Source organism: Cinclus cinclus, chromosome 3 (assembly GCF_963662255.1).
Source record: "Cinclus cinclus chromosome 3, bCinCin1.1, whole genome shotgun sequence".
NCBI classification, from domain to species: Eukaryota; Metazoa; Chordata; class Aves; order Passeriformes; family Cinclidae; genus Cinclus; species Cinclus cinclus.
The window spans coordinates 68,718,763-68,746,676 of record NC_085048.1 but is presented as its reverse complement, the minus strand read 5'-3'; the positions used below and the strand labels follow the sequence as shown (position 1 = coordinate 68,746,676).

General features: G+C 40.1%; 1 protein-coding gene across 2 annotated transcripts; it reads right to left on the bottom strand.

The window, feature by feature from the left end:
- Positions 1-8: 8 nt before the first annotated feature.
- B3GALNT2 (beta-1,3-N-acetylgalactosaminyltransferase 2) lies at positions 9-27,914 on the bottom strand. Of its 2 annotated transcripts, none has more exons than XM_062490146.1 (12): positions 27,787-27,914; positions 15,125-15,272; positions 13,790-13,890; positions 12,488-12,681; positions 11,408-11,503; positions 7,018-7,128; positions 6,177-6,255; positions 4,797-4,980; positions 3,179-3,304; positions 1,002-1,161; positions 566-622; positions 9-195 (listed from the first exon to the last, which is right to left on the bottom strand). In XM_062490146.1, the coding sequence occupies exons 1-12, from the start codon at positions 27,878-27,880 to the stop codon at positions 61-63; spliced, it is 1,485 nt and encodes a 494-aa protein (XP_062346130.1). In that variant the 5' UTR covers positions 27,881-27,914; the 3' UTR covers positions 9-60. The 2 variants fall into 2 exon arrangements, with proteins under 2 accessions (XP_062346130.1, XP_062346131.1); XM_062490147.1 differs by having other exon boundaries at positions 4,797-4,977.

Genomic DNA, 27,914 nt, shown 5'->3' with positions numbered 1-27,914 from the left:
ATCCAAATGTACACTTTTCCATGATCATTATACACTAACCAGTTTTCCAAGGCAAGTCCATCATCTTTCCTCACACCTACATGGGTCTCCACACAGTTCCTTTAATCTCCAGAGCTCTCCCAGTTCCTGGGGAGAGTACTGGGGGGAAGACAGCATGCCACTCTCACATGTTTTCTCACACAACCAGAGACCATCCTGTTAAGAGAGAGAACCATTTCAGTGGTTTTTCTTAGAAAGTATGTAGTGTTCAAAAATCTTCACTTCCAAGAATCAGGTGTTTGTGGCTAGAAGCAATAAATTTTGCATACCAAGATCCCAAACTGATCTGCTAGACTTGTTCAGAGAACTTGGGGGTAGGAATGGAGTCTAGGGGTAGTTTGTGGCAGTTTTGTGGTTTTTCTTTTAAATATATCTTTAAAAGATTTTTTTTTCCCCTCTGGATTTTAATTCAATGGCTATTTCAATTCCTTTTAAAGAAAAAAAAAAAACATTCCTCTTGTTTAAGCTACTTGGAACAGCAGGCATGTCCTCATTCTCCAAGGTCAGACTATTCTTTCAGACTTACTTGATATCGCTTGGGCCCTACAGCTGCCATCCAGATGCCCATGCTCACATCTTCACCCTGAGATGACACAAAAAAACAAAAAACACAGATATGAGCACCAAGAAAGCATAAAGCATGACTGTGACCTGGAATAAGCTGCACCATCTACCAGCAGTAAAGAATGGTAACTACACAAACCTACATTGGACTACTGCAGAGATGTTAAAATAATCCTCCTTTCTTGTGATAATACACTGTTCTTACAAAAACAGAGTACAAAAACAAGATCACAGCTCCAGAGGTTCTCAGTCCAAAACATCTGTGCTTTGACCTAGAACAGGCACTAAACATAGCAATCAAAAACATGGCAAAAGCCCACATGTTCTTTCTGACTCACCCAGTACATGCTGTTCCCCAGACCACTTTAACACAGAAAAACTGAACTAATCTTTATTACCTGGTACGTTTTTAATCTTCCAGAGTTGCTTGCCAGCCACTGCACAATGTCTTTGGAGATGACATAGCCAGACCCACAAGCAAAGGCTGGATATGCAGGACTTGGATACTCCAGTTCTTGCCATTTCCCAGTTCGATCAACTGCCCAATTTAGTCTGAAACTGAAGACCATGTTAGATATGAGATGTTTAGAGAGTCCTCTGTGGAACCTATGAACACTGATGACAACTGAAGTAGTACTAATAACAAATGATTGAGAGGAAGAATTGTAGGTGATCCTAATTACAGCTCCTAGTCTTAATTCTCTAGGGCACAAAGCTAAAATTCTGTTATTTGGTCTCAGTCTTGGCTAATAAGAGAAAGTTTTCAAAACAGAAACAACACTGACAGTCAGGTCTGCAGCATCTGCACCTTGCTATTGGGTTTTGAACTAGGTAAACACACACATCCTTACCTATTTTGTTACAGGCACATCCGTGTCCTGCTAATTAACCCCTCCGGTTAATCAACATGACACAAAGGCAGTGCCTCCAGCAGGCAGATAAGATCGTATGCAATGCATTTTCTGTTAAAACCAGCAGCTGCTTAAAAATCAGGAGGTAGTATGTACCTTCTCTAAGCTGTTTTCCAAATGAAGCTCAACAAAGGAGATGTTCAAAGGCTGCCATCACTGAATTACAAAAACACTTCCTGGCAGCAGTGTTCTCTAAGGAAGGTTTTATTCACTCCTAGAAGCCTGCAGGAAGCAGTCTCTGCAGTCTCCCCACACGCTCCCAGCGTGGCAGAGCTCGCTGCCACACTGTGTGGTGCTATGGACCCCGTCAAACTGCCGAGTGAGGCAGGGAGAAGCATCCTGCTTTTCCTGTTTGGGAACAAGCTGCTATTGCACTCCTCTGGCCTCATAAATACTTCGTGCACTCACAGCTAAGAGACATAACTGAGTCAATGCAGCAAGGTCTCCCCCTGTTTTACAAAGAGGTTCACCATTGCTGTTATCCAGTCATGAGCACAAGCAGCTGAAAGTTTCAGTGAGCTAAGAATTGTCACCTCAGACAACAGCCCTGAAGAAAAGGAATTACAGCTGAGTGGCAGATATGTTATCAGACTCTGCCCATTCTCAACTGAAGCTGACATGTTAAAGCACAAAGTAAATGAAAGTCTCATCTGATACCTGAATTCATTTTAGACTCAGTATCTTCCACACCATTGAATCACAGCACAAAGGGTTCAACCCTCTCCAGACTGAGAAGCATCTGCTTTGATAATCATTTTATACTTCCATAGTTATTTCAGCATTCTTCCCTACACACACTTGCCTGACCTGAAGAATGTGACTGTTAAAGAATTTACACTCAAAAGATGTCACCAACTACTTACACACTCGACCACACATCTTATTAAATCACTTTACGAGTAAGCAACAGGCAGGACAAGATTTGTGAAGCAATGCAGCAAAAGCCTGTTTTTATTCAATGAGCAGAGGGCAACAGGAAGGCACATTGTACCATTATGATATATTGAAGGCTATAGTATCATAGTGCTTCTGCTATACTGGGTGTCATACCAGAGCCACAATGCATCCTAGGAATGGAAGGGAAAGATATGGGCTATTTTGATCCTCCTGGTTATTCACAAATGTAATGCAGGCTGGGAAAGTTCACTCAAAAATTTATTAATCAGATCTGCTATTTCAAACAGCAGAAATGGGTATCGATGCCTGAAATTCACAGATGTTACACTAAGGCAGACCATAACAGAAATTTTGTTTCTCTTATTTACCCCACTTCCTCAAGCCCACCAGAAAAATCCCAGTGACATCACAAAAAATAATATTTATAGTTATGTACTATGTATGTTCCTTTTAGTAACTTCACTGTCTTGCTGGAAAATTCTTATTTACTTAAGTACCATGACAAAGATGTTTATAACACATTTTAATACCAAGTAAGATATTCAGCAAGTTTAAATAATTGTAAAGGCATACTCTGGAAAGTTACTGTGAAGCCTGAGTTCTGATTCTGAGATTCAAAGTTCTAACACATACAGAAGTCCCACTTTTTACAACTGGCTTCCTTCGGCATAGGAGGGGAACCCACATGAAAACATACTTAAATGACTAAACCATTCACTAAAGAAATGGTATCTATCTCTTAAAGTTAATTTTAAGAAACTACTTACTTTCCCCACCAAATGTTTGGCCTGTCCAAATTTTTCTGCATTATCCTGTTAAAAACAGCTTCCAAATCAATGTAACAGTCATCATCAGTCTTCAGCAACAAGTCAAAACTCGTTGATTCAACTGTCCTGTAGCCAAAAACAAAAAAAATGATGAGATGCTGAGCTGCACACCACAAACCACAGACAGTATGCTTTGCAAGGGTTTTTTTGGGGTGCAGAGGGAGGAAGCAAGAGGAAAGGAATGTCCTTCCTACCCTACTTTTAAATGTTTTCTCTATTGACCAAGCCTAACTGCTTGTCCTTCAAAGGAGATGCAGCTGTATCCTCTGATGATCTTACAACACAGACTTGTGTATGAGTGGAAGAAAACAAATCTGAAGTTATGTTCTCCAGGACAGATGGTGGATTTACTAATGAAACCATCTTAAGCAGTGTTGACCTCAGAAGGATGATGCTGATGGCAGCACAGCTGTTACAAGCCACTGGCTACACATCAGTAGCCTACTTTACAGATGAGACAGTCAGTTCAAGGGCAATGAGAAGGTGGTAGGTGGTAAAAAACATCTGTGGAAACAACTCTGTGCTTACTCTTCCTCTGTAAATGCACCCTTCAAATATGAAAAATGTCATCTTTACCTGTCTGAAAGAGTTGAATATGATATGCATAAAATAACCAAATAGCTTAAGATTCTAGGGATCATGGCTGGGTTGGTTAATAACCTTTCTAAGGGTAACTTCTTATAACCAGAAGGGTATTTTTAAAAGCCTTTTATTACTAAATCTTGAAAGATTGCTAATCTCTAAGAAATTATCACTAAGTCTTGACATGCTAACCTGATTTTAGAACTGAAAACATGGTTCAGTTTTTCAGTTACATTCATAGCCATGGAATTTGTGAAGTAAGTGCATAATCTTGCAAGCAACTAACCTGAATTTTGGTTAAATTACAACTGTCAGCATTTCTTACTCCACAGCAGCATCAATTAACTGAAACAGTTGTCTCAGAGTAATGGAAATCACTGCAAGTTAGAAACTTACTAGATTCACCACAGACAATGTATTACACTATGAAAATTCTTCCTATCAGCCTTCTGTCCCTCCTGTACACAAGCTCCTGTGGCCACATCTGGACTGCAGCGTGCAGTCTTAAGACTCCTCAGTACAAGAGGGACACGACCATACTGGGTGGAGAGTCCAGCAAAGGCCCATCAAGATGATTACAGGACTGGAGCAATGGCTCCAAACTGAAACACAAGTACACAAACTGGCCAAAAGCCATCCTTTAAAATACTAAAATTGCCAGTTTTCAGTTAGATACAAATGAAAAGAAATTACAAGGAGAAATGAACATTTTTACACCTGGACTCTCGGAGCAGAAGCCTGTCTTGCCAGCTTGTGCTGATTTGAGGCACCAAGGGTCAGCATTCAAAAAACTATAGGAACTGCCATTTTACTCACTACATGCCCCCAAAATTGTGAGAGAGAAATACAACTTCAGGAAGTAAATCATGTAAGGCATGAATTTCATGGAACCTACCAAATAACATAATCTGCTGAATCATCTTGCACTGCAAACAGCACCATTCCTAAGAGAAAACAAAAAATATTTTCAACTTACCATCGGTAGAAGTTCAGCAGTTTGGAGGGAACATTTCTGTAAGTGTCAATCACATCTACAAAAACAATGTCATCATAGGTACTGCTTTCTTCCTTCAATGCAGCATCTTCTTTCTCAAGGCTTTTTATGTGACTTGTAAACCTTTCTGGGCGAGTATGGAGGCTTTTTAAAAGAGCATCACCTTCTGAAAGAAACAGCACCCATTATTAAATAAAGATACATATCTACATATTATTTCACATTTCTCTTGGATCATACAGGGCACATATTTACAAAATGAATATGAAGAAGCATTCAATTTAATGGAGTTATGAAAATCCTGCAACTAATTTTAGAATTCCTACAAAATGGTAAAAGTTGCAGAACAGCAAAAAAAATAGATTTTTGTATAAGTCCTGACACTAAAAGTATAAAGTAAAAAACTATTCATTTTCAGTAATAAAAGAATTCAACTTTTTAAGGTTACTTAATATAAAAAACAGTCTGGGACTTCACTATTGCTCTTATCTGTAGAGCAAAAAGGCCACTGTCAATTACTCCTAAGTATATGTATCTAGCAAAAAAAAAAAAAACAGGCAAACAAACAAACAATGCTATGCTAAATATAATCAAATAGGCATTGCTTTGATGTAGCACAGATGGTCCCTGCTGAACCACATCATGTAACTGCAGGTAAAAGCTAAAAATATATTGCAGATAAGGAGGTAATTTGTGATACTGAAGAAGACTTTGACAAACCTCAATCACCTCAATTCAGGCTCCTACACAGATGACAACAGGACTGCCCAATTATATCTGCCAGGCCTAGCTACAAAAACACAGCAATAACACTCAAAGCCACTGCTTATGTTGGCTATAATGGACCAATAAGAACACAACTCCAGTGCAATGTGGCCAAAATTCTAGGAACTGTGAAGGGCTGCTATAAAATCTCTGAGCATTCTGCTGAAATCGGTGTAAAAGAGCCACAACAGGGATGGAAACTGTTTGTCCATATTAAACATTGTGATACAGTACCTCTAACTGCAGCAGAACTGGGAAAAAGTGTGAAAAATATCAGGGAAAGCTTTCATTGCATGACAATTTTAAACTTGATTTTGGGTAACAAAAATCCAAGAAGAGAGTCTAGATAAAAAGACAAAGGGATGCAAGTCAACTGGAGCGGCTGACAAAAGGCAAGCAAAGGAACCACATCAGGACATTGACTTTAAGCATGAAAGAGCCAGGAAGAAAATGTTTGGTGAAACACAGTGTTTCCTAGATTAGGAAAACCTAGGGTGACTAAGTTCATGGAGACAGCACAAATTATACTCAGAAGTGTAATTGAAATTACCTGTTATACCATAACATCAAATATCATGCTACATTTTGTGGACTTACCTTGAATAGTGTAGATAAAACCACCTGCTATTCCCTCCACACCTTCTGCGAGCTCATGTGGCAGTGATCCTTCCCCTGCCTGATAGGAATAGATTAATGGAAATTAATTAGATTAACTGATCTCTTGTTATTGATGTGTTTTCCCTCTGATTTTAAGGTGTGATGTTTTCTGGCAACTAAGAATGAAATTAATTTAAAGCTCTGCTGGTTTAGGCACCTGCATAATCATAGAACATCCTGAGTTGGAAGGGACCCACAACAATTATTGATGTCCAATTCCTGGTCCTGCACAGCACCATCCCAAGAATCATACCATGTACCATGAAAGACTAAGAACTTTAACTAAGGTTTTGTGGCATTTTTTTAAAATTTTCACCCAAAACTAGCAGTATTACTGAAACTTTCAGAAAACTAGTTTCGAAGTTGACAGCAAAATGCAAAATTATTCTGGCTAACGTTTAGGCAAGCAACAAGTTGTTGCTTGTTTAGGCAAGCAAAAATTTGACAAGAAAAGAGACACACTGCCAAAAAGCAAATAACCAGACTATATCCCTTCAGCTGGGATTTTAGCACAGGATTTTTGACCCACATTTTGCCATCTCTGATATACTGATGCTGCTTCACATCTGACAAAAACAGTGAGAGCTTTACTCCCCTCAAAATAAAATGCCACTAAGACGCTTTTTTTTTTTTTGCAAGAAAGCAAAGCAAAACTTCTGAGACAAAAGAAGAAGCCCAACTGAATGATTTACACAGAGAAACACAGGAAAGTAAAATGCTAAATTCTTAAAAATGATAGGAAAAATAGAAACATGGTGGAAAGGAAGGTGAGGGGACTCACTGTAATAACTCTGAAAACACCTCCTCCATCATTCACCATCACTTTATGAAGGTTTCTTGAAACCAAGCCCTGAAGATCTTGGCTCTCCCACACAATGGTACCTTCAAAACTCTGATAAGAGAGCAAGACATTGTTATGCAGGTATACAAAGACTTAAAAAAAACTGAAGTCAAACAGTTTGGGCTCTTTAAGTTATTTTAAAATAGCTTCACACAAGATTTAGCTTGAGTGCATGACATAAATGTTTTACTTACACTTCAATAAAAGTAAGTTACACATAAACAAAACACATCTATGAAACTCAGTAACATGTAATCATTCTTTTAACACTAATCTTTAATCTCTCTATTAAACTTTTAACAGAAGCCTAGAGTAAAAGACTTTGGCTTTCTAAAATCATCAAAATAGCATTCAGAGTTGACCTGAAGTGAATTTTTAAAAATCAAATAGAAAATCCTGCATTAAAAAGAGAATATGTTGAAACAGATTTGGAAACAAGCTCAGCTTTTATCGTTATCTGCCAAACAGAGATCAGAGACTCAATCCTGACACCAGCAAAACTCAAAGAAAAATATGGCCACCTTTATCACAGTAAAGGTGTCACAAGCTACTCTAGGAGTGACAGAATTCTTACCTCACATCTTAGCTGATAAGGAAGAAAAAGACAAGTGAATAACTTCAAAATTTTCTGGTTTTAACTGACCAATTAAGCTATGCCACTCCATGTTTTTATATATATATGTGTGTGTGTGTGTGTAAGTTCTTGCATTTGAAAGGACTTCATCTCAACTTTAAACTGAAGACCCCTGAGAACATGCAAAGGAACAGGTGGTAAGTTGTACAAGTAAGAGTATTGGTAGAACTTTATTTTTTAAAAAAAAATTAAACCTATTTCTCCTTTATGAAAAGGTAGGATTGTTATACTCCTGATTCCTAGATGAGCACATTCCATTTTGTATCTCCCAGTTTCATAGGAAACACACTGGTTGTTAGTGTGGGTGTTGAAACAGAAAAACAACTACTTTGTAGATTCATCTGTGTTGCTGTAGGAAGTCTGTTTACTTATACCAACCTCTCATCTCTTCCCCATTTTAGCTTCCTTGTACATTAGAAACCTTCTCCAAAAATTCTCCAGTTACTGAAACACCTTTAAGTCTAGATTAGCGCTCAGCTTACTTTTTTGCTTTCCTCTAGAAGTAGGTGTTAACATCTGCAGCAGTCTCAGTGTTTAATGACAGCTTGTGTGTATTTCAGAAGTCTCTCATCTATTATTTAAAATGCCAGTTTTATAAGCTAATAATGGAGCTAGCCAGTGTTTATTCAAGCCTGACTTCCATGCTCAGTACCTTCCCCTTGTTTCACAGAATTACAGAATAAACTGAATTGGAAGGGACCCATAAGGATCATCCTATCCAACTCCTGACCCTGCAGGACCATTCCCAAATCACACCCTCTGCCTGCAAGCATTGGCCAAACTGTTCCTGAACTCTTGGCTTGGTGCTGTGACCACCTCTCCAAGGAAGCCTGTTCCAGTGTCCAACCACCCTCTGGATAAAGAACCCTTTTCTAATATTCCACCTAAACCTCCCCTGACACAACTTCAGGCCATTCCCTCAGGTCTTGTCCCAGGTCACCAGAGAGAAGAGATCAGTGTCTGCCCCTCCTCTTTCCTCTATGAGGATGCTTTAACTGCAATGAGTTTTCCCCTTCAGGCTGAACAGACCAAGTGACCTCAGCTGCTCCTCAAATGCCTTCCCCTCGAGGCCCTTCATCTTCATTGGCCTCCTTTGGACACTCTAACAGTTTAATGTCTTTCTCATATTGTGGCACTCAAAACTGCCCCTAGCACTCGAGGTGAGGTCATCCCAGTGCAGAGCAGAGCGGGACAACCCCCTGCCTTTCCTGGCTCGTGATGTTGTGCCTGAATGCAGCATCAGGACACAGCTGGCCCTCCTGGCTGCCAGAGCACCAGCTGACTCATACTCAGCTTTCTGTTGTTTAATTATTTCTCAGTTATCAAAATAAATGGACCAATATTAAGACTATTTTAGTGGCACATTTTCTCTTTTTGCAGTGACTGTCATCTCCTATTCCAATGTTTTTTTGCTGTAGGGATTGGGCTCTAATCATACTTCAGTGTCCTGTTTACAGATACAACCTTTGGAAAGTTGTTTAGTGAACAGGAGAGTCCTTTAGGAGCAAGAGAGTCTTTTCATGCCTCAGCAAGCAGAAACATTACAATTCTCACCACTGACTACTACTGATAACTGAGTTCAAATGTACCAGGAGTCTGAATCAGTTAGTACCAGTGAACCTCAGTGTAAGGTGTCCTAAGGCTACAAACTATCATTATTTTCCAGGCTGAAAGACTTGTAAGCAAATTTTCTAATGACTTCAGCCTTGAGCTATTCTTACTCTAAGCCACTTAAGCTGAAACCTGAAAATGCTTAAAGCAAAAACATTAGTGGCACACCTGAGACTACATCATCTGATTTTCCCCATTTAAATTCCAGCCTTGTTGCTGCCAGAGCACAGAGGCATTTACAGTGAATACCAAACAGGTGAACTGACATAATGCAGCCCTGCCAAACTCCTTTCCTAATGTTAAACAGTGCTGTGCTTTTTGTTCCTCCAATTACTCCCCATCAGTAATACAGAATATGTGCATACAGAGTCCCATCTTCATGTAAGTGTCCCACAGCTTTTTGACAAAACAAGTGCATTGCTAAGACTTGTCTGTAAGAGCCCCGTGTGTTTTTGTTATCTGCTGCTGCTTCTGCTGTTCTGCGCTTTCAGTCATTCCAAAGCTGAACCATCGATTTCGTCTCTCACAATCTGGCCTACCAGATGCTTATTCTAATGCTGCATTTCCTTCTCTTTCCCCAGGATGAGCAGAAAGAGCAGCACTTCAGCTGGAAGATGAATTAAGCTCTTCAGCAGTCTGTACAATCCGTTACTTCTTCAAGGTGGAAAGACAGAGAACAGAGACTGTCTCAGACACCACCCTATGACAATTAAACAGTTCACTAAATTTAGTGCTCTAAAACAAGTAGACAGGAACACATGGGCATTGCCACCTCTTCTGAACCATCGTGTATGCTTCAGCTTCCTGAGCATCACAGCAGACTACATGCTGTGCATAAGCCCTATTAATCTACATTAGAAACATGGTGCCACCCTGTAAGCATTCAGCGCATGACACACATCAGATTAAGGAAGCCCACACAAAGAAATATATGAATAATAACATTCTGTCTCTCAAGGAAATACTTCCTGTCTGCCTCTTAGGAAAACTGCACCATTTATAGCAAACTTACAACTGCCTGGAATTTTAGCATCTCAAAACAAAGCCTTATAAGGAAAAGACTCATGTGATAGACTACTAAATTACCAGGTAACCAATATTCTTTTCAAAAACGTAAAACAAACCCTTAATCATATTCGTATGAAATTAGGTTGCCAAAACATATGCACGAAATACTGCAAGTGGTCTGCTCACCTGAAAGGATAACAACTTGCACAGTATTCAGCAAACACTGTCTAAGATGACAAACCAATCAGCCAGCTGCAGATTCCCCTTAAAATTAATAGATTTCCAAACTTATTCATTAGTATAGAACCAGGGGAGTAAATCAGGGAATAAACTGGCCCAAATTGTCCTCTCTTCCCTCTTCAGTCTTCTTTTGCTTCATTTTTTCATAACACAATTTCTTTAATAACAAAACAACCCAGACCTAAAGACAACTTACAGAAATAGCAGCAAGAGTCCAGGAAAATATTTAAATTAAGGGAAACTGTCTGAAATGGGAGGTGAGATATCTAGTGAGAGATCACTGGTCCACTGAGAACAATTCCTTGTATCTGGGAGGATCTGCAAACTAGAATTCTCCTTCTGAGCCAACCTTTATTCATTAAACCTTCACTGTAAAAACATCCGAGTATTTTCCTATGATATTCTGTTCCTCTTTTCCAGCTGTTCCCTAGAAACCTGTGCCATCCTCCCCTCCCTATCTTGTGTGCTAATGTCTGATAAAGCAGCAGGGAGAAAGAAGCATCATATTTTCTGGTAAACTCTCGTACAGAATCAAAGCAGGTAGAGTTTTCAATCAGAAATAAGTAAGTCTTCTGAAGTTGCTACTATTTAACAATGAATTTTATCAATCTATTTTCCAGGCTTATGCTTTATAACTACTCGCGACAATACGACGCTGTAAAACAAAGGCTGGATTTCAGCATATCCCTGCAATTATTTACCCATTTTGTGATTCTGTGAACTAACAGTCTAGAGGTTTGCACTTGCCCTTTTCTTCCTCAAGCAAAGGCCAGTTTTATCAATCAGTCTGTCCAGATAACTCAAAAGAACTGCTGGCAGTTCTGATACCGCACATACCTCTGGCAAAATAAACTGCTCTACTGGCTTGTACCACAATCTGTTCACCTGCACTCCACAGCTTGGTGGACTAAAGCGAGCACTGAAGATGGCTTCCTGTGAACAACAGGGGGGAAAAAATAAAATTTAAAGAAATCAAAATGCACAATAGAAGTGCTACTGTATTGCACAGGCCATCAAATGTCTTTTAGATAATAAATTACCTAAAGATGATAAATTGCCAAATTCCAATTTTCAGAAAACAGTTTCCAAGCTCTCTAATGATACCAGCTTTTCTCCTTCTTATATCTGCTAATGCAGATAAAATTATAAGACATTGAGCATTTAGGAACTCTACAACTTAGGAAACATGAACTTGATTACAGTATAACTTTATTTTTATTATGGCTATTATAAACCAAACTCTTTGGAAGTTCATCCTGAAAGTCATACTTACAATTCTGTCTACGGTAGCATAGGCAGAAGTTTTGAAATTGGCCTATCAAGTTATTGGTTGAGATAAATGTAATATATCAAATGCAACAATCTTGCTCAAATTTTGTTTTCCCTCCAAATCACAAAGCACAAAGCTATTCTATCAAATCCGTAAGAGCTTGGGACTGGGGGAAATTATCAATGAAGTCTCATTATTACCAGTAAATAATACCAGCTTCTTGAAATCTTAAAATGTCTTCCCAGAAAACAAACAAGAAAAGGTTACAGCTGTCCTGCATCTCTGCTTGAAGACAGCAAATGTATGTTTCTGCACATTTCAAATATATTCAACAGCTTGTTTTTTATTCCTTAATAACTATCAATATTTATAACCTCTAATACAAACAAAAACTTGTGCACTGGAATTAGATGTAAGTTCTCTTTCATAACAGCATCTAGACTAAGTCATAGAACTTTTTGAATTTTATCTTTTCCTCATTCAGGATGTGCCTCTGTATATATATGTATGAGAATTTAAAATGCAACAGAAGAAAAATATAATTAATACACTCTTCTAACTCACCAACACAGCTTGTCAGTTTCTGTAAGAACTTAGTCTACAAAAAAGAGACAGCATGCTTTCAAAAGATAACTACAGTACTCTACCTCATGTTCTGCCTGATACAGCTTCACAGTGATGTTCCTCTGGAATCCCACTCCATCAGCCTCATAAAATACCCCAAGGCTGGTAATGACAATGGGGTAAAGTACACGGAAGTTCACACTGACAACTCTGTCTTCAGACAGCACAGAAGGTATGTCCTCAGGGAGACTGAATGCTTCAATTTCCTGATTCAAAACTGTATGAAAAGGAAAGGCCAGAGGTAAGGTGAGAGAAGTTCATCGTTCCTGGACACACACAGACTACACTGCCTATATGCAAAGCATTCTGGTTAATTAGCATGGCCCACAAGTGCACAAGGACAATCAAACACTGGAGTGTTGAGAAAAAAAATACAAAATACAAAAAAATATACGATGGGCTGCAGACTGCAGCAAGAAAAATTTCAGTGATACAGCAACCTGCAGGCTACTAGTAATTGCAGCTCAGTGCCTACATATCCACAGGGAAAAGATTAGAAACACAATAAATCCACAGCAGGAAGACAAAAATGTTATTTGACTGCATGAATACCTGTATATTAGCATAATAAAATAATTATTCATGTATCAAAATGGCACACACCTCCACTTAATTCAGCTGCCTGCTTTTTGGCATTATTGCCTACCTAAGCCCTGAGGTACCATTTATACTTGGGAAGAGTGGATGTTGTCATTCAAAGAGAAAGTAACAGAAGTTACATTTTGTGTTGAATCATGGCTCAGATGCCTAGCAGTCCTTAGTTAACCTGTACTAAAGAGCAAAAATCAAGTAAAATACAAAAGGTGACAGGAAAAATTTACAATTTCAGTTAGGAATTTCTGTATGGCATTTAATTTCTCCCCCATTTTACATCTCTTAATTGATTTTTCTCTAAAGCAGAATCTGAAAAACCTATCAGCCAGACTTGCTTAGAGAATTCACTTTGTCACTAGAGAAGTCCATCTGACACTCAAGACTGTCACCTTACTACTTTCTTCACATTTGGCACTATGCCAGGTCATTTTGTCTCTCTCCAACTTCATTTAACATATAGATCCAGCAAAAATGTATTTTATATTGGAGAGACTGTCTGGCGACACAAGGAAAATGCAAATCCATTAGAAGCCAATGGCCTCCCCTTCACATGCCCAAATATCTCTCCCTTTCCAGCCTGCACACAGTACTTACAGGAAGGTTATGCAACAAGTTCTAGGAGGTATTTGTTTTCAAGACTAGCTGTCTCATTTAAATTCTCCAAACTACTCTCAGAAAAGATGATTAGCTCTAGTTCAGAGCACAGAATATTTAAAAGTTAACTTCTATACCTGGGTTACTGATGTTCAGAAGTTTGCAGGAGTAGGGATCTTCTCTGTCCTTCACTGGCACAGCACAACCATGCGCACCTATTATAAACTTCACAAGGACACTAAAATAATTTGCTTTTATTAACACCAGTTCTCTTCCCTCCTCCCTCCATCTTCAATAAACTTAATTTTATCACCATGACCTGTCTTTCCAGGGTTAAGAATTTGAACCTCTTAAAAATCAGCAATGACAGTTGGTATGCAGAGCAACCACATGAATCCCCTCATAGGAGCTCAATTTCAAATCCATGTTAACATTATACATTATGAGGTCTCAAGAAGATTGGCAGCTAGAAATTAGATCAAAGACAGCCAGCACACTAAACAGAAAAAAGACTTAAAGCAACACTGAAGGATCCAAGAGATCTCCCTCTCCTGGCCTGGGTTTGTTACTTAATTCAAGACTGCTTAAATATTACGCATTCAAAACTCAATGAAAAAGTAAGAAAATAGACGCATAGCATCAAAGGAGGAACCACGATGCCAGAGTATCTGTTACAATGAAATATTTCAGCTTGCGGTTGTAGCAAAACAAGAGGCTGCCCTCCACCTCCAGTCATGGTTATTCCACAGTAGGGAGACATCAAGTAGTACAAAGAGCAAGGATCCACCTTAACCCATCTTTTCACCTAGCAGCCTATGTCCTCCCAGAACTCCATATAACCTATGAATGGTCACAATTTTAGATGACTGAAGTGGCTATGCTGCACTCCAGGCTGCATGCTGACACCAAATCTGGGAACAGCAAAATGCTTTCAATGCAAGGCAGGTACCAAGGTGTGAGATGGCAGCATTTCCAGGGATGAACTGCAGCAGAGCTTCTCAGCAAAACCAGACCTGTCTGTGCACTGTCAGGTCTATGCAAGTAATCAGGAAGGACCACTCACACTGCAACAGCTTGGTGCACCTGGTTCAGTGGAAATAAACCTCAACTTTACAGTTGAGGCTGTTGGCAAGAGTTTTCATGGTTGTCTCACCAAATGCGATCCCACCTGCTTTCAAGAATCCTGGATTACCAAGGATTCAAGTTGCACACTGTACATTGCTACATAAAAGCAGAGAAAGGCTTATACACCACTAACGAACAGTGGCAAGTAATTGCAAAATCAGTGTATAAAAAGTAGCTACAGTCCACGGCAAGAACTATTTTTATATACTATTAAGCAGACTATAAAATCTATCAAAAATAAACTAGGAATTACTTTAAAAGAAAAATTATTAAATCAAGACATTTCAGCATTACAGTCCTCACCCCCTGCCCCCCAGTCCCAAACCACAAAACAGCAGAGGTGTTACCGTTGGTTCAGAGCAGGATGCTGTTTCAGGTGCTTGAACCAAGTGTTCCTTATAACACTGCGTAGTTCATGGTTGTGTCGAGCTGACAAAACACCTACAATAACATCATAATGTTTCAGCTTCCACTGAGGAAAGAACGACAGTGGACCTGGAAGTAAAAAGTGACCAATATTTACTTTATGCACATATTACCACAAGCCTGAGTTGCAAACAATAATTAAAAATCCAGCCTTCCAGCACTTAAAGAGGGCTTACAAAAACGAGGCGGAGCAACTTTCTGCAATGCAGATAGTGATAGGGCAAGGGGAAAGTTTAAATGTAGTTTAAAACCTAAAATAAGGGAGACTGAGATTAGATGTTGGGAAGAAATTCTTTACTCAGAGGGTGGTAAAACACTGGCAAAGGTTGCCCAGAGAAGTTGTGGCTGGCTCATCCCAGAAAGTGTTCAAGGTCAGGTAGGATGGGGCTTTGAGCATCATGGTCTGGTGGGAGTCATCCCTGCCCGTGGCAGAGGAGTTGAAATTAGATGATCTTTAAGGACCCTTCAACACAAACCATTTTGAAATTCTGTGATTAAAGGACATCTCAAAAGCAAGAGAATCAAAACACTAAAAACAAGCAGCAGAACTACTTTTGCATTCTTGGTTCGGAATCAGAGAAACATTTTCAATATGCCTAAACCTTAATTTCAGTGTGGGATCTCAAGGCCTATTGTTTCTAACCTTTTGAAGTGGAACACCACTCTGCCTTCACACAGGGTGTTACACAGGGGAATGCTCTGGCTTTATTCAAAGCTGGATGGCACTGCCAATACTTGTAATCCAGGATTTAGCTTGTGCTGTTTTAATTTAGAGATCATGAAACCTAGACTTGATTTCAAGCAGGATTATGACCAGACAGAGACCTGAGAAGCTCTGATTCAGAGCCTGTAAACAGCCAAGCAAGTAGCTAAAGTGCATTTGCTCAGTTTAATCTATCAGACCTCCTAGAGTTAAGACAGATTTGTATTTAGTTTCCACAAAGGATTGTTTCCCTCTCATCTCACTATGTATTTCATTGGGCTGCAGATAAAGAAAACAAATGTGAGTGCACTTCAAATTATTGCATATAGCACAGACAAGATTTTTTAGAATCCATTTAGAGACTAAAAATACTGCAAAGTCTGTATTGCAAACTCCTGCTAGAAGGAGTTGAATTATTATCCAGATATATACTCTGCCCTATATATATTACTCTACCTTCTATACCAGCATCCCCTTTCTCCACTTTGAAGCTGAATAGATGGGTTCTTTTACACTGCACACTAACTGAGGACCTCACAGAATGTGCCACAAAAACTGCTGTGGCCAAATCCCACCAGACATCCATCTAGTCTTATATCCCACTGTCAGTGTTCAGCATGCAGTGGAGAGGCCTTAGCCTTGCCCTGTTCCACGCTGAATTAGCATCAGCATCAGATTTCAGAACTTTTGTTGTTGTTCTTTAGGACTATGAAAATAGCCCTGATTCCAAAAGCCAAATAAAACTGCTCTGGAACTGATTCTCAGAACAATGCAAAAGCTGCGAGGTGATGTTTCCACAGGTAAACCTTTCCCGGTCTATTTCCCACTAAATATTTTAGTTCTAAGTATGCAAACACTGAATTTTCTATAAGAAGGTTAAATGCCACCATTATTTAAAGTAATCTGTACTGGGCTACAAGATTATCAATTACTTAAGGTGAACATTAACCTATAAAGAGAAGCTTCTATCAACTTAGGCTCAGAACGACTAAAAATCCCAAGTAATGAGCCATTAGTTCCATTCTTCATTTTTTCACTGAAGTCAACTGTTGCACCTCTTACAACAACCATAATTGAATTGGTGGTGAGGTTTAGGAATATGATTTGTTTGCTGACAGAGCAGCAAACCTAGTGCCCTATATAGTGCCCCATCTGAAGAAACTTGTAAGTCAAACACACTGTTCAATCAAAATACCAATTTAGTTTTCTTTTATGCTGTTAAATAACATTTATCCAGAGGCTCTGTATGTCTTAATAGGTCATTACATAGCCAAAAATCACCAGTTCTGCAAGACAGCAGAGATACATGAGACAGGCATATGTTTATAAAGTACAACACTATAGCAAATTCCTGTGTAGTTACATAATTCCTGCTTACACATCCCTTTTTTCCCTTGTTCTTCATCCATCCTTTGATTATTCTTCAGCCTTAAATTCAAGCCTTCCAGTATAAAATTCATCTGTCTAATATGCTTGTAGACTGTAGATGAGGTACTGTTCACACTGATTTCTTTTTTAAAACATCACTTTTAATAAGAAGCAGAACCATCCCATTAAATAAAAAATTAAACAAAAATAAAACTAAGGGCATAAGTCTATGGGGTGGCTTGACTCAGAATAGCATAAGTCAGCTTGAATGAATTTTAAAAAACCCCAACTAAAAATAAGCTGTTCAAATCAAACATACATACTTTTAATTGGTTTATGTTTTAAAATGAGCGAAGCTTTTCCTTATGAACCATCCACATGGGAACAATGTTAATGTAACAGATGCTTCAGAATTAATACCCTATTGCTTTTAGAACAGTATTGCAGTGGTCTATATTCAGAAGATTGTCTGTCTTCTCTGTCACAAGAGTTACGTCATTTTACTTTTAAAACCACTGAAAATTTAAAAAAAAAAAAAGAAAGCTTACTTTGACAATTTTTTTTCCTTGTTAGTAAAGATTTCTATTTCCTGTGTAAAAATAGGAATAATGGTAAAATTTCAGGAAAAAAGATTCATATGTGCTTCTCTGAACTCACACTGTTTTAAAAACGGGAGATAAAGGGAAAAGTACAGGGAAAAAAAACACTAAGGCTATTAATTTATAAGGATAATTCCTATATGTGCATTAATATTCTCTGATGCAGCATAATTTAAGAGAAAACATTGCTGACCTCAAAGTCAGTGGTGACAATTTAGACAAACAATCAATACTTGTCACTGAGAACCAAAGCTATTTATCTTACATTCTATTTTGTGCACTTTTAGGACAAAATTTCAAGTGCTGGGTTGTATCACATCATATACTTCGCTCTTACCTGGAACGGCTTGTGCAAGATAATTACTTCTTTACATTTTCTGATTTCAAAGACAAGAAAAAACTGTAAATTTTGTGGTTTGTGAAGGGGGTGAAAAAGAAGAGGGAAAAAAAAAGCTACATATCACGTTCCATTATAAACCCAAAAAGAGTTGTGGACCAAATGTCTGAAGAAAGAGAGCAAGCTTTCCAATCCAGAGGTCCCACTACCATGGTCTACCTTGCTTTTGAATTCTTACTTATTCAAGGCTGCACCTCGGTTGCATTGCTTAGCCCAAGACTTCTCAGTAGAACCTGAGACAAATACACAAAGCCTCCCTGTTAATCCACAACAAAACCTACAGAAACATGAAAGCAAGCAGCCCTCTCTCAGCTGCTGAGGTTCATTTAATTCTCTACAGCAGCTGTCAGCACTACTTCTGTCAACCCTCAGTCCAACTCAGTCCAGCCTGCCAGAACCTTGTGTTACACTGTTTATGGCAAGCTCCTACTGAAGATTTCTTGGGCTCTAATACTGGTACGGACTGGCTTCCACACACCTGACCAGATTTTATTGGTACAGATTTTCACCTCAGTATCAGCTTCAGAAAGCTTTCACGGGATTCTCAGTCACCAATTTTCATTAAATGAGTGAAAGTGATGATCAACCTCCACCTGTCTGTCAAGCTTGCCTGAGAATTAGCAACAGATCAAATTTTGGGAGAGATACAGGAAAAAGCAAACAAGTGCATATGTAGAGTACAGAGCTGTGCCTTTAGAAGGCACAGCTTAAGATGCAGAGGTGTGTGTCCTGCTGAGCTGCCCATGGAAAGAGGTCACCACTGACAGGCAGTCTGCTGACCCCACTCAGATTTTAACCACCTCAGCAGCAGTCAACAGCTCTTGGAGTTTTTCAAAATCCCAAACTACAAAGAGGAACAAGCATCTCTTCTTCCCATGAGACTGATTCTCCATAAAATGTTAAATTAGGCAGTTAATTATATTTGCTTCATTATAAGGAGATGAAAAGAGTGAGGGATCATTTAGCTTGATTTTGTCAACAAACACAGTCCTGCTAAACATATCTCTATTGATGAGTCCTCAATCAACTACTAAATTTGCCAGTCATTTTCAGTGAAATTTGACATAATATGTAGTCCACAAAGTGATTAAGTCTCCACATTTCATACAACTGGAGTGAACAGAGAAAAGACTGCACTGAGAAACACAGCTGTCTAGGCTTACTTGCAGTATCAGACACCAGAGCACCTCCACCAGACCCTGCTAAATTAAGTGAGTTCCACAGAAGGCTGGGCTTTGTATCTTCTGCTACCAGTGCAGCTTTTTTCTTTTTTTTTTTCCTGAATAAACCAATGAATGGAACTAAGTAGGCCAAGCAGAAGTTATTTAGAATATTCTCAACTAATCCACTTCATAAGATAAGACTAAAAAGGAACAACATCTCCAAAATTAAAAACCCCACATATTTTTATCTCTGCCTATTTCTGTGATTTTGCAACCATATTCCTGAGGTTTAACACTTTTTTTTTTTCCTGCTGCTTTGCAAAAGATCCAAACAAACACAAAGGAAGGAATTAACTCAATATAAAGATTTGTATTCACAGAATGATGACATGCATAGAAAAAGAACAAAACAAAGAGCAAAAGCAGCTCTTTCCCCTTTTAATCTACTTCACTTAAAGTAATCTGCTACAGCTCATCTGCATTACATGTTTTGCTGCAGGCAGAACTACCTGACCTCCCTGCAGTACCTACTTCGCCCCAGAGCTAGAAATGGCCAAGATGTGCACCCCTGGTTTCTGCAGTACTCTGTGAGGCAGACAAGCTTTTAGACAAGATTTACAGATTCAAAGAACAAAACCTCTGAAGGTAGAGATTTCTGTTTGTTTTACATCAGCAGCATTCCTTAAAAGAATCAGGATAGCAGGTTCCTTCTGAATTGCCAAGTGGCAGTAGTAACAGTGGTGGAGTGATGGTACCCTAATCACCTTAATTATGTAATACTTGCACATTTCTAGACAAAACTGGGAACAATGGCCAAAGCATCAGAAGCAAAGTCAAAAGAAACAAAGCAAAGCATTTTTGCAACACAAACTGATGTCTCCTTTTCTTTTTTTTTTATTTTTTGGAGGGAATGGGTGGTGTTGTGGCCGGGTAGGGGAAGCAGGGTACAGCACCTTTATCTGATGAAAAGTGGCTACCAATCCCTGCTGCCATGAAACAAAAGCCTGCTGCCAGGGAAGGCTATTTGCTCTCTTCCGGCTGTTCCACTCAGCGGGCAATTTAGAGGATAACTGTTGAAAACCTTTCATCTGGCCAACTCTGGCAGAACTGGTCCTCTTTGCCCCCTGCTTCAGTGCCAAAATATAAAAATGCAATTCTAGTGCCACTCATTAATAGTTTGCAACATCTCGGACATCTGTCTACAAAATAACTGAAAACCCTAAAAAAAGCCCAATTCATTCGGAAAATACCATCAGCTTATTTTGTGAATTCTTTGTCAATTGTTTTGTGTCCATCGAAAGTTAGGGGACTGTTTTATGTTGGGGGTGGCCTATCCATGAACAACCTTGCCATGCCAAGATCTTAAAGATGAAGGGTGCGGGACAACTGGCATTTTAGGCAGGACTCTACATCTACTGCCAATGCCAAACCCGACCTGCTGAGTTTCAGTTTCCAAGGCCGCCAGCCTGTAAGTCTTTACACACCTACAAAAGATGAAATAACTTTGTGACCAAGCCTGCTACTCCCTGACAGACAGGACTACCAGATTTCAGACAACATCCCTTCTTAAGAAAGCTTTGTATTTTAGCAAAACTTCACCTCAGAGCACCTCATAGGTTGTTGCCATATTTTGGTTCCATTAGGCCAGTGCTTGAAGAAGTACATGCTGAGCCACAGGACAACAGATGGTATACAAGCAGACTCTAGAAAATGGTGGGTTTAAATCTGTTGCATAATTGTTCACTAGTAGAAGATCGACTCTCACAAATCTAAAAGGGCCAATTTTTAGCTGCCACCCCCCCTCCAGAAATGTAACAGGAATAACAACTTAAAGGGCATTAGCATCAGCCAAGTAGCAGAATATCACAGAGAATGTGTGGGGCTTTCTGATTAGGCCCTGTAGCTGAAGTTCTACAGTGAGTAACTTCCTACTCAGTAAGATGTGTGCCATCAATTAAAACACACAATTAGCAATGATTCCACCTGGAGTGCTAAAAGCAGGTCTGTCTGTTCCTTCTCAAGTTTCTGAGGTCATTTTATAATTAGCATTTATCTAAGACTTTTACAAAAAATTAACTAAGCTTCCTACTCACGAACTTTCTGTGGATAGCACTTGTTTGTAACCAGTTAGACAAGGTTTTCAATTAAACCTAAAAGAATGTTCCTGCATAGATCTTGTTCAGAAGTGTGAATAACAGTCTCATTAACTGAGGAGCAAAAAAACAAGCAGGAAGCCACTGAAGTCAGGACACTGAAACAACGGCCTTTGGTCTCAGGATTGATCCTATTTATTTTTTTCCAATTACTGAGTACTGCCTACAAGAAGCGTACTCTATCTTCCGTGACACCAAGGTAAATGTGATCATGAACACAGAGTAAGTCTGAATACTGCACAGGGAGAGATTCAACTGAGAATTTGCCAAGAATGCAGGCAAACTACAGGCCTTTCACAAGGGGTAGTTAAAAGGAAGACTTTGTTACAGAATATACTTACAATAGAGGAAGAAAAGTAGATGGCAAGAGTGAAGACTGGTATATTGCTTACATTTAAAGCCATCTGACCACGTATAGGTAACAAAACCAAAATGCTTTCCAGAAATGGAAAGCCTATTTTCCACTAGAAGTTACAAGTACCCGAAGTGCTCAACTTAAGAAAGCAAAGGTTTAAAACAGACACCTTTGACCTCTATGGTTACATGCCAAAGAAGTACTTGAAGGAGGAGAAAGACCCTTGACTGAAAGACTTAAAAATTAAAGGGCATAAACTAGTTGCAAGCAAGCTTAGAAATGAGAGCATATTTTTAGTCAGGACAACAAGCCTCTGGAACAGGCTCTTCCTATGACTGCCAGATAAAAATCCACCCCAAGCCTCCACTAAATAAATGTAGGCTGCCCACCTGCCATTTTACGACAGAGACCAAGAGTTGCCTAATAGAAGTAGTAAGTAGAATTGATAGCTGGGGATGTCTATTCCAATCTTGTCAGTGAGTCAATGAAGCCAAGGTAAATAATCACTAAAACAGGTTATCAACTTTTTGACAGATTTCCATTTGAATGTATGGTGATGATTATTTGGGAGTGTAATTAAACTCCTCAAAAAACAGAATTGCAGTTCACTCTGTCCTTGACCTCTACTGGTAGCTAATTCTGCAACTGTTGAGACGGCACAGAACTACTGTACACAAGCACACAGAAATACCAGAGAATATACAAATTATATGTATTTTATGTCACAGCCATTGCAAAACACTATCCCATGAGAAGACTTACTTTTTATTCACACCAGGGATTCCAGGTGATAGGCAGTAAAGAGCAGGTGGAATAGTAAAAAAGGAAAAAAAATTACTCAAGTGAAACAAGACTGGCTTTATCAGGCACTACCAGATCATTTTAAGTTGTTTCAGACTCAAGACGTCTTTTAATAAATAGGGACATATTGTATATAAATTCACTAATGTTCCTAAACCACTCTGAATAACAAAAAAAATACAACAGAGAAGACATCTGAGGTCCCTTGGCTCATCCTTCCTTCTTCTGCCAAGGCAGCCATACCTACATCTTGTACATTTTGTGGTACTTTGAAGGCTGAGAGACAGACTCTTCCTTAAATACTATGCAAGGATTGGGCCTACAAAAAGACAACATGTGTACGGCACTGAGCATTTTCCTACAGATGACATATGTTCTCATTTTATAAGTGGCATCATTATTCCTCTCCTCAGTGTGAATATATTACTCAATAGTAACTTTACAGTAGTATTTATTTACAACTAAATAAACCCTGCACAAAGTCATACAGTTGCTCTTTCAGTATTAAAAAAACCCACTTATTAAAAATCTTAGTTATACTAACATTATCCAATGCAGCATAGTTTTACAGTAATGAACACCAACTCCAATAATAACTGCTTGAAACAGGGAAACTCTGAAGAGCAAACCTACTTCTCTCCTTCCCCAACTTCCCAGTGGTGCCCTCCTCCAGGCTGCTCTACATCAGAAATTCCCATTAGGCCTTTGTGTAATGAGTTGGGCAGTGAAGTGTCCCTTGACTGGACCAGGAAACAGCCCCACCATGGTTAAGGTGAGGGTGACATGGACCATGGGAAGGAACTCCTGTTGCCTGACTGAGGAAGGAATGACAGCAGGAGTAATCAGTCATCCCCTGACAGGCCTGGAAAGTTCCTTACCTGAACTGTACCCTGAGGGGAACAGACTCCATAGTTAGTGGATTTTTGAGAATTCCAGTAATTCCACAACCCTGATTGTGTTCAGAGTCAAAATTTATGGATGACTAAACCCAAACACCTAAACAAACCTAAAAACTGGTCCTGAGTGAAGCCCTTTGGCTCTTCTGGACCACAGCAGGCTGCCACAGCAACTCCCTGTGTAGGATTTCTCTTGGAGCCCACAGACTCTACAGTCTGCAAAGTTCTGAGGATCAGCACCCAAAACTGAAGACAGGGCCTGGGCTGAAACCTTCCATTCCTTGAGGCTCAACCCTTTCCCACTGAGAAATGCCAAGATATTTGAAGTGAGCATTTCACTGAACTCGAGGGGAATTTTTATCAGGTATATCTCTACACATTTATACCCATATATAAATATCTCATTGTGTCAGTGTGTGTGCATGTGTGGACTGACTCAGATACTCTTCTGCCAGTACAGCATGAATGTTGCTGTCCTGGATGTACAATGAAGTCACTGTATCAATTACAGTAAATCCTATCACTTTGTAAATGTTAAATTAGTCAATGATTAAGTGCTGCTAAATCCTTTAGATATTGATCATTGACCAAGTCTGAGACTAAGACTGGACCTTATTGCACCTCAGCTCCATGAGTTTAGAAAGTAAAGGGATCTACTCTGAATCTAATGACTCAGCAGGAGGGTCTCCCTTACACTTCTGCATCTTCAGATTCTGTGTAAATCATTCTAAATGAATTCTAACTTGGTTCTTCTTTTCTCAATCCATGAGGGCTTTTTCTGTTTTTTTATTCCCCCCATCCTCTTCCACATCCCACTGCAGGGGTGGGGGACAGCAGGAAATAAGCGAGTAGGCTGCATGGTGCTTAGTTCTGAGCTCAGGTTAAAGCCAGTTGATACCTGGTTTTGCTACTACCTTTGACAGTGATTCTTTGAGCAACCTAAACCACTCATTTGTGACAAACTTGCATCTTTGACTGGATGTCAAATAGAAGCACAGATTACTTAAAGCACAGAATAGACCCAAGTTCCAAATTCTCAGAACAGGGTTAACTGGCATGATTGTACAGCTGTGAAAGACAGCTAAAGGTGGCCCAGACCAGATAAAGGATGGAAAAGGAATTATCTGCAAAATGCTAGGAACCTGGTTAGCAAGAATAACAATAAAAGGGTACCATACCTAAATGAAGAAATAAAACTCCTGAAGGCAAGTGAATTAATACTGTCTTTGAAAATGGAGCAGCTGCAAAGTCAGTTAAAGGAAGAAAATTAGAAAAAAAAAGTTGGAGGACAACAACAGATTTATGTTTATGTGGGCTTTCCATCCTCCTGACATTGTATGGATCAGGAAATAAATTGTATCCCCTGAAGAATGGGATGGGAACATATGGGATGTCCCTGATGACTGCAAACTGAGCAAAGCTGATTCTTTGTTTCCTTCAGATTTCTCTGAATATGAGCTCAGACCCATCACTAAAGCAAAATACATTTCCATTCCTGTTGGCCCTCAACAACTGACAAAATTTCACACAGATACAGGAGCACAAATTTCAATATTAACGCAACACGATGCTGAGAAGCTGGGTGTAGAGAACTTGGACAGCACAGAGTTAAAAACACTGCAATGAATGGAGCAAGTGTTATTTGCCAAACCACAAAAGTGAATTTATGGCTCTGGGAGAGAAGTGAATATTGTCTACTTGCTTTGCAGTGGAAGATCACAATGGAACTACTCTGGGTTTCAATACTTTGAATACCCAAGCCTGGCACCCAGTGGTCAGCTGTGTGTGGTCCTTTGGTTCAAATCTTGCCCCTAAACCCGAGAGAAAACAGGGCACACAGTACATGTACTCTGTGCAGTCCCTGCACTACTGATCCAGACTGACAAGGTACTGCAAAGCCCGACTCCTGCTGCGGCACGAAATGGAAATAATTCTCGGGTAGCAGCAGACTTAGAAAAATGGCACATTATTTCCAGAACCCACTGTACAATTCACCCACTTGGCCAGTCTGAAAACTGGGTGGGAGGTGGCATCTAGCAATTGATTATCAGCTCTTAAATGCCAACATGGCCCCAGTGAGAGCTGCAGTACCAATATTGCAACTTGAACAGCTACAAGGAGTGTGGACAGCAGGGCCAGATGTGACAGATGTGTCCTTTATGGTCTGTCCCCTTGCAGGAGGATAAAAAGAAACTTTATTTTACTTTGGAGAAGTTCACAATATACATTCAACAGACTTACAGAGGGGTATAAACATTCACCCACAACTGCTCATCCCATGCTTGCTGAACTTTCACAGACAATCTCACTCCTTCAGAATGTGAAATTGTACAGACCTATAGGTGATATTCTAAATTGAGGAAATTCCCTTGCAAAGGTGGAGCAAATGGCAGTAGCAGCACAGCAAGCACTGTGCATAGCAGAAGTTGAGATGGCACCCAAAAAATGTCATGGACCAAGTAGAGAATTAAAGTTTTTGAGCACCTGGTATACAGGGGGTAGTGTGATGATTCTTCCATATACCTTAAGAAAATAGAACATTTGCAAATGCCCAATTCTAAAAGAGAGTAACAGCAGCTTATGGATACTTTAAGGTACTGGAGGAAACATACACCTAGATTTCCTATAATTTCTCACCCACTGTACCCATTTTTAGGAAAGAAAAATTACTTTGTAATTAATTAGTCATTGATTAAGTGCTGCTAAACCATTTAGATATAAACCTCTGATCAAGCTGGAGACCAAGATTGGACTTAGCTGCACCTAAGCTCCATCAGGAGTTTGAAAAGCAGGGGATTCACCCTGAACGCTGTCACCCAACCAGAATCAACCCTTATCCTGTTGAGTCTTTGGTCTCTGTGTAAATCGTTCTAAATTAATTCTAGCTGGAGTTTCAGTGGGATGTTTCATCCATGCAGCAAACAATAAAGAGAACCTTGATATCCAAGTTTGTTAAACTGCTCTTTTACAAATTTGTGTCACTCCTACTTTTGCTGATGCCTTTAACAGTGATTATTTAAGTGACCTAAACCACTCATTCACACCAACACCAACTGAGAAACTTCTGGATTTTCTTTAGAAATGGTTTGTTAGCGGGAAACACATTTATGCGGGAAAGGTCATCACAAGATTCCACACTGCCACTTCTAACTCCAAATTAATGCTCCGAAGCGCCAAAACAGCATCGTGAAAGATGAGCAAAACCAACCAGGCATTTCAAATGCAGATCAGGCTAGAAGTTCAACAACTAGATCTCCCATTTTTTTATAATTCAAGTGTGGCTACTTCGGACGTGATATGCAAAACCAGCACACAGACAGAGAGACACCTATACAGCTCTGCAGCCTTCAGACTATGCAAACGCACTGACATTGCTTCTTGCATATTTGCCCTATTGCCACTGGCAATCAGCAGACTCTTGTTTCCTCACAGCTGTGCACACCCTGCACGGGAAACAGGCACCAGTTGCAGAGCGTGGCCCCATTAGTGAACAGGTTACTAGGTCACTAAACAGCTCTAAGCACACCCCAAGTAAAAAAAACCCCACCATTACGTCTTCATGTACAGTAGTTTTCAATATTGTCAAACAGCACCTGTGGGTAGCTGACAAAAGTTTCTGTTCTGACAGATGCCCTGTTCCTCAGGCATGAAGATTTGTGGCCTGAAAACGATACCTCATTTTATAAGGAGCACAGGGTAAGCCCTCAAGGATGGGATTTCACTTGTGTTGGATCATACCCGGTCCTATGAATAGCTTTTTGCAGCACGGGGCTTTTAAAACCCGCTGAGGCAAACACCGCGCAGTGCGAAGCGCTATTCCTAGGACCGGGAATGACGCGACACGAGCGGGATCGGTGGGAATTCCTTCCCCGCGTGCCTCGGTGGGAGCGGGAGGCGCTCGGAAGCGGGAGCTACCGCCCCGCAGCAGCAGCGGCCCCGCACCACGGTACGACACGCTCCCTCCCCACGAACCCCGCAGCACTCCGGCGCTGCTCCCGCTGCCCCGGCCACAGCATGCCCCACTCCCCTCCCGCCCCCTGCCCCCCTGCCCCGCCAGCCCCGACCTCTCCTCGCCTGCGGAGAGCGGGTGCAGGAGCCCAGCCCGCCCGGCTGCCCCAGGCATCCGCCGCCGCCCGCCCCTCTCCTACCTGCCGGGTGGCTCCCGGGGCAGCTCAGCAGCAGCCAGAGGTGCAGCGCGACCCCGACCACACAGGGGCACAGCAGCACCAGCCAGTTTCGCATTGGCCGCCGTCAGCCGCCGGCCCCTTTCCCTTCG